Source organism: Colletotrichum higginsianum, chromosome 2 (genome assembly GCF_001672515.1).
Source record: "Colletotrichum higginsianum IMI 349063 chromosome 2, whole genome shotgun sequence".
NCBI classification, from domain to species: Eukaryota; Fungi; Ascomycota; class Sordariomycetes; order Glomerellales; family Glomerellaceae; genus Colletotrichum; species Colletotrichum higginsianum.
The window spans coordinates 1,239,584-1,247,040 of NC_030955.1; the positions used below are offsets into that span (position 1 = coordinate 1,239,584).

The following is a 7,457-nucleotide window of genomic DNA, read 5'->3' on the forward strand; positions in this document are numbered from 1 at the left end:
TTTGTCAAGAAAAGTGTGAATCTCCTCAGTGACGCGTCAAGCCCCAGCATTGAGTTGTTTTCATTGATCCACTCTCTCAGAGCTTGGCTCGATAACGAGGCATTGACGAAGTCATCAGAGCAGTGAGCACAGTCAGAAGGTGATATTTTGTGCACAGCAGAGTTATGCAGAGATTGAGCCAGTGTATCCATATCTTATCCCCAGAGGACTGGGACGAATCTAAGACGGCGGGTGCGCTAACCTGATCGGGCATCTTCTATCGCGCGGCCCCCGCCCGCCCCCGTCGCTCCCCCCCGGGAGATAACCGGCCGGTGGTCGGAGACACGCCGTTCGGAACCGTCTCATCAATCATCACCCAATGTCACTCACTGCACATCTCACGAACTCCCCGTCTGCTTCATATCATCTGTAAACATAGTCTAGTCTCATTCAATCTCATCCAATCGCCTCAATTCCACCAAATCTCGGTCCGTCTCGCTTGAACTCATTCAGTCTCATAGAGTCTCACTGAATCCCACTCACGACCCTTACACCACCAACACCACTTAACCCCCCCCCACCACGACGAGCCTCACAATGCCTCCCGCTGAAGACGACGATGACTTCGTCTTCGTCTCCCACGCAGACGCCCACCCCGCCGCAGGCCCCTCGTCCCCCGAGCACCTCGATGAGATCTCCGCCGTTGTCGCCGACCTCGCCGACAGCCTGTGGCCAGTCAACAAGACGATCCACGACAACCCGGAGCTCGGCTACCACGAGTTCATCGCCCACAACGCCCTCACGTCCTTCATGCGGACCCAGCCCGGCTGGCGGGTGACGCCCTCGGCCTATGGCATGGCCACGGCCTGGGTCGCCGTCTGGGATAGCGGGCGCAAGGGGCCCGTCGTGTCCTTCAACGCCGAGATGGGTAAGTTCGAAGGGGGGGCGGGGAGTCGGAGAGTCGGGGATGTTCTGGCTTATCAACTTTCCGAGCATGGAAATCACCGGAAGGAGACGTGACAGCTTACAAGACGACAAAGTGGGAAGACGATGATGCTACGAACTTAGCTAACACAGAAACCAGACTGCCTCCCCGGCATAGGCCACGCCTGCGGCCACAACCTCATCGCAACCGCCTCCCTCGCCGGCGCCCTCGCCACCGCTACCCTCCTCTCGCGCCACCGCCTCCCCGGCAAGGTCGTCCTCTACGGCACCCCAGCCGAGGAGGGCGGCGGCGGCAAGATCCGCCTCCTCCGCGCCGGCGCCTACGCCGACCACGCCGTCGACCTCAACCTCATCTCCCACCCGGGCATCGTCGCCGACACCGCCCTCATGCGCACCTCGGCCTACGCCTCCCTCCGCGCCGAGTTCTTCGGCGTCGAGGCACACGCCGCCGCCAACCCCTGGCTCGGCGTCAACGCCCTCGACGCCCTCGTCATCTCCTACAACGCCATCTCCGTCCTGCGCCAGCAGACCATGCCCGGCGACGTCGTCCAAGGCAACATCACACACGGCGGCGCCCGCCCCAACATCATCCACGCCTACGCCGCCGGCGACTTCGTCGTGCGCGCCGACTCCAGCGCCCGCCTCGCCGAGCTGCGGCGCAAGGTCGACAGGTGCTTCGCCGCCGGCGCCGAGGCCACCGGCGCCAAGCTGCGCATCACGCCCACGGGAAGCTACCTCGACCACGTGCCCAACCGCGTCCTGGGCCGCTCCTACGCGCGCTACTTCAACGCCCTCACGGACCCTGGCGAGTCCGGGATCCCCGTCGACCAGGACGTTGACGAGACCCGCGGCCGCACCATGGCGAGCACCGACCAGGGCGACGTGAGCTACGCCATGCCGAGCCTCAGCGTCGGCTTCGCGATCCCGCCGGGGGATAAGGGCCAAGGGCCGCACAATCCCGAGTTCGCCGAGGCGGCCGGCACGAGGGTGGCGTTCGAGAGGAGCTTAAGGGTCGGCAAGGGGCTGGCCGGCGTCGCGTTCGACGTGTACACCAAGGAGGGCATGCTGGATGAGGTCAAGAGGGCCTGGAGGAAGGACATGGGGAAGTGAGAAAGGGGGTTGGTTGGCTGTATGGTTCTGGGTGGATTTAAGCGGTGGCAGTAAGGTGAAATATGTCTATGGCCAAAGTACATCACCGAAGAGAAACAGTCTCATTTACACATACACATACATGGTGGCTGGGTTTATTGAATTTGCTGAATGACAAGACCCCAAGTTGAATATAAAAATAATGGGGTTTTTAATACCCTCATCTTCCAGAATTACACATCCGTTGGTTTACAAGTCCTATGGCATCTCTACCAGGACAAAAAAAAAAAAAGTTTGCCACGCCCAAACGCCACACACCCGATATCTCGCGTCAGTATCAAAACATGTTCATCGTAGTCTAACCAATTGTCCAAATCTGTCTCCCTCACGCCGCTCTCTACATCCTCTTGGCGCCCATCTCCTCGGACTGGTACTCATCCCAGTCCTCACTCCCGATCTTTCTCGAGATCCACACGCCTAACCCGGTGACGGCGCAGCTCATCAGGAACCACGCCTCGAACCACCAGTCCACGAACCGCGGCTCCAGCGCACCCTCGAGCGCGTCACCGACGGCGCTTCCCATCTCCCTTGGCAGATTGCTCCGCAGTAGCAGCGCCGCGCTGATGACATAGACGGCAGTGATCTGGCCAATCAGCAGCGCCAGGTTCGCCTGCGCCTGGTAAAGAAGACCGGGCATCCACTTGGAGAACAGGTGGAATGTCTGCAGCACGCTGTTGGCGCTCGCCGCGAGTATGACGCCGGACAGCAGAAAGCTGATCTGCCGCGCCCAAGCAATCTGGTCCAGCTTGGGATCCCAGTGGCGCGCGAGCAGCCCCAAGAAGCGGTTGATCGGGTCCGAGGAGCTGAAGCTCGAGCTGGGGTAGTACGCCCTTCGCAGCGTCGCGAGCGTGGTGGCCAGAATCCGGTATAGACAGTAGAGGCTGAAGATGTAGTGTGGCACCGCGAGTACTTTCCCCAGGGGTGTCGCGGCGCGGGCGTCGGCGGCCTGGCGCGAGCGCATCATGCCCAGCGACGAGTGGAGGTTCGCCTCCATCGTCTCGAGACCTCCAATCTCCAGCCGCAGCGCGCGCATCTCGGCCTCGTCTCCGCCCATGCCGCGGACGGCACCGAGCATCTTGCCCATGAACCCACCAGAGCTGGACGATGCAGACTGTGCTTCGGACGCCTTGCGCTCGAGCGCCTGCAGACGATGTCTTTTGGTCAGAAGCATCTCGTTCGTGGCGTCTAGCCCCGCCTCCTTTCTCGAGATGTCTGCTTCCGTCACAGGCCGCTTCCTCCTTTCCGAGACAGCGCCGAGGGTGTGCCACGGACTCGACACGGCCGCGAAGCCGCTGAGCATCGCCATCAACGAGATGCCAATGACGCCGATTCTCTCAAGACAAGCACGCAGTATACCCCCTCCCGCGGTCGCCGTCCTGTCGAGACCGACCAAACCGCCCAAGCTCCAGAAGGCAAACAGCCACGCACAAAAGGCCAGTATCTGCACGCCCCAAGCAAAGCGGGGGATCTTGCCTTTGCTGTTCCTCTGGAACTTCCATCCTATGCCCGAAACCACGCTTTGGATCTCCAGGAAGGGGATGACGCCGACGAGCAAGACCAGGAGCGTGGGCACCGTGAACCGCAACCCAACCTCCCGGGCCCGGCGGCTGACCAGGTCCGAGATCTCGCTCAGTATCAACTCGCCCAGCACCGTGGCCAGCGCGATGGTGACCGAGAAAACGACGGCGGCCGCCCTCCTCCTCGGGCTTTTTTGTCCGTGCTCGGCGTGTACTTGCTTCAGGCTGGGTGGCGCGTGCGACGGTAGGTAGTGGTCCTCGCCATCGTGGGCATCGTGGACTCTGGCGAGCTTCGGGAAGATCTTTTGGTTCGCGATTGTGGCGACGGCGGCGAAGGTGGCTGTGAAGGGCAGCAGCGAGAACAGCAGGCCGACCATGGACGGGGCGTTGGGGTCTACGGCGGCGCAGGCCGACTCGTCGCAGGAAGTAGAGCTGAACCAGGGCATCTGGGGCGGCTTGGCGGGGCGGCGTTGGCGCGCGATCGAAAAGACATGTGCAATTGGTCGTGTTCAAATGAAGCAAGAATCGTTATCCCCATGTCAGTGATGGTACGGCGGCGGTGGTGACGGCGGTCCTTTAGCGAGGAATCAACAAGGCCGGCTTCGACATGGTGTGGAATGGGAGTTGTTGGGTTCGGGCAGCCGTTGCAGTGCGACCGACACGCACAACCGCAGCTGGGAGGGAGGGAGAGACAATCGTAGTGTCCAGCAAACCTCCCGGCGGCGGAATCAGTCCGCTCCAGCCACATGCTGACCTGAACTCCTCGACGCGCAAGCTTCAGCCACACAAGCCACATAGGCCACATGCTTCAGCCACACCCATCTTTCGAAGCGGAAGCCTCTCGGGATGCGACGGGGCAACCAATCGTCATCAGCCAAAGACTCACCATGGCAGTCAGACTGCAAACAACATCGTGATGTCTAAACATTTACGGAGAAACCATGAACCATATAGAACAGCAAGATGGGCCGAGCCCTCAACATCAGCCTCGGTTTTATTCATGTCTTTTTTTATCGGGTATCAATGCGTCGACAACTTGTAGAGGGAGTGTGACTTTGCCGCATGCCTGGACAAATCCCGACCAACTCGCCCACAGCCTTTTGTGCGGCATGCTCCCAGCAAATAGAAAGGTATCCATACCCACGCCGTCAGCCAAAAAAAAAACAATAACAAAAAAAAAGCCGTTCTAGACAATAAAACCTGTATGTACGCTGGACGAGCCGTCAACTCGTAATAATAACTCTCCTCTCGGTAAAGGTTGTGCTCCTCATACCCGCCAGCTCAGCTGTTGCTGCTATTTCGGGACACCTTTGACTCGCCGTCTTGGTCCTCGTCCTCGTCATCATCGTCCGCGCCGCTGGCGCTGGAGTCGAGGCTGGTCTTCCGATTCTGTCGGAAGGCTGCCGCCTCATTGGCCTCCATCTTGTGCAGCTTGTCCGAGTTGATGGCTTGTCCGCCCGAGAAGACCTCGAAATCCTCGTCTTCGTCGTCCTCGTCGTCATCATCGCTGTCACCAGCGGCGCTAGGCGGCGCAGACGATCTGCCGGGGCCCGCTGTGCTCGATTGTGAGAGGTTGGACGCCGTGGACTGCTGTCGGGGATGCAACAGAGCGTTCAAGTCGACCGGCTTGATGGTCGGATCGAAGGCTGCCGGGAGTCCCAGCGCTTTGGCGACCTGGTGGGCCTCCTCGTCCGCCGTGTTGTGCACCTCCACGTTGTACATGCTGCTCCTCTCACTGTCGGCCTCGTGCTTTCCGCCTGTCGCCGAAAGCATCCGGACGTAAGTTTGGCGTTCGGAGTCGTTCTTCCTCTTAGACTTCTTCTTTTCCCGCTTTTCTGTTGGTCGAACGACAACGACGGGGACGGGCGAATACTGCAAGCAGTATTTCGAGAAAGAGTTACGCGTGTTCACCAGTCCCTGTATGCCGCCCAGCGACCTCCCTCTCGTACCTACGATGAGCATGGCGGGTTGATGCATTTGGATCTGGCGGTCGCAGTGATTCGTTAGCGGGGTCGGCTGCTCTACAGCTTGTGCCAACATATCTTGCACAGCGGGACCACTTTGCTTACCAGTTGCTGAAACGTCGCGTGCAGCTTGCCGCTGGCGTATTCCAGCACAATTTTGATTGCACGGTTCAGGCCATTGCGCTTAACAATGCTGTCCATGATCTTCTGCGCCTCGTCCTGGTACGCCTTGTTGGTCTCGGCAGCGCGGAGCTCCTTCTCGATCACGCGCACACACACAACTTCGTCTCCGTCGTCGACAAGCTCGTCTAGAAGCCATTGCAGCGCATAATCGGAATAGGCATGTTCGTCGACGCCTACCATGAAGGTGCGAGATCGTCGTTGTGCTTGGTAGCCCTTGTGTCTGACGTCCAGTGTCAGCGAAAGCGTGTTGCTCTTGGTCGCTTCGCCCAGCGGCAGATTGTCGAATGCGACATGTGACTGGAATCTGTCCGGCAACGAGGTTCGAGTTAGCGTCGCCATTAAGTAACGTCTGCAGAAATGATTGGGAAATAGAGCCCGCAAAAAGGTGAATGAGGTTGTTTGGATCAGAGCCCAGAGAAGTGCAGCGGAGAGGCGAGAACACGACGAGACCACTGGTCAGAATTTGGGGGAAAAGAGGCTGTGGTTTGTCAAGAGGCAGCCGGGAGAACCAGGAAAGTGGATGGTGACAATGACAGTGTCCCTCCTTCTGCGGGGACGTCACGGTTCCTCCACTGTAGGCTAAAATAAAAAGGGTGGCTGTGGGTGATGAGTCGATGAGCTGCCCTTTTGGTCTGGTTCTTCCTCGACCACCCACCCAGTTCCCCTTGGGCCTAGTTTTCTCAGTGAGGTAGTAGGTTAAAACGAAGAGGCACAGGTGCATGACATGCGGCGGGGTAGTGGGGTAACGACTTGCGACCCTGGCGAATGATGGCGCATCCTTGGACAGAGAGGACTTCGCTGTCATATGAGGCCTGGTGTGATGTTGCACGTTGCATGCTTGTGGTAGTGTGAACGAGACGCCATGGGGCCTCCGTGTAGACAAGAATACCCCCAAAAAAATGTCTGGCAGCAAGGACTGACGACATAGGGTGCCCGAGCGATGCTAGTTCGTGAGTGCGAGGACGGTTCATCGCGGTGACCCGGCTGGCATTACTAGGAAATCGGAACATTTGAGGCCGCCAGAACATGAGCGGAACGGCCGAAGTTGTCGATGGGTGGCAGACAGAGCTCGTCCAGCCCCACCGCCACCGGTACAGACGCTCGAGGCAGTGACGGGACGACAGCTCCCCCGCATCCAATGAGCATCTCCGTGTACTTTGATAGGCGTCGAGTGGGTACTAAACGGCGTCCGGGAAGCCATCGTCGATAGGGATTCGGGCGAATTGAATTGCGAATATGCTGCGAAGACAACCATCTATTCGCGGGTTCGACCCGAGCGTTCCGGTGATATTGAGCGCGGCAGAATCGGCGTATGTAGGGCGAGCGCATAGCAGCATATAAGTCGTATTGTCCCCCCGCCCATGGGGATACACTGCAGTTGGTCCATCTACTTTTCCAGTGACGTACTTACGTCCCAGCCGGCTCAGACGCGCCAGAGCCCGAAATTTCTCAAGGAGCGACGGAAAACCCCACGAGACTTGCCATTCCGCAGGTGGCGTGTTCGATGAAGAAGGGAAAGAAAGAGAGCAAAAGGAAATATGAGAACTACGACAAAGAAACGGAGCGCGCTTACCTTTCAGGAGGAGGAGACGATGCTCTGATACGCTCCTTGTCCGTCTTCTTCTGGCTGCCTTGTGGCAAGGACGGATTCCGCAGCGGCGCGAATGCCAACGACGCGACCGATGACCCTCTAGGTCTTCCTCCATACGACTCTGCTCTT

The 7,457-nt window shown here is 59.0% G+C and overlaps 3 protein-coding genes across 3 annotated transcripts; 1 reads left to right on the plus strand and 2 right to left on the minus strand.

Moving 5' to 3' along the window:
- Positions 1–576: 576 nt before the first annotated feature.
- On the plus strand, positions 577–2,034 carry CH63R_02137 (amidohydrolase; the record flags this gene model as incomplete). The annotated part of the gene is made up of 2 exons (XM_018297112.1): positions 577–907; positions 1,064–2,034. 2 exons carry the CDS (start codon positions 577–579, stop codon positions 2,032–2,034), a joined length of 1,302 nt encoding a protein of 433 aa, XP_018161928.1.
- Positions 2,035–2,410: 376 nt separating this feature from the next.
- CH63R_02138 (G-protein coupled) lies at positions 2,411–4,036 on the minus strand (the record flags this gene model as incomplete). The annotated part of the gene is made up of 1 exon (XM_018297113.1): positions 2,411–4,036. One exon carries the CDS (start codon positions 4,034–4,036, stop codon positions 2,411–2,413), a length of 1,626 nt encoding a protein of 541 aa, XP_018161929.1.
- Positions 4,037–4,871: 835 nt separating this feature from the next.
- CH63R_02139 (Universal stress protein family) lies at positions 4,872–6,076 on the minus strand (the record flags this gene model as incomplete). Its single annotated transcript, XM_018297114.1, has 2 exons — positions 4,872–5,573; positions 5,660–6,076. The coding sequence occupies 2 exons, from the start codon at positions 6,074–6,076 to the stop codon at positions 4,872–4,874; spliced, it is 1,119 nt and encodes a 372-aa protein (XP_018161930.1).
- Between the last annotated feature and the right edge of the window lie 1,381 nt (positions 6,077–7,457).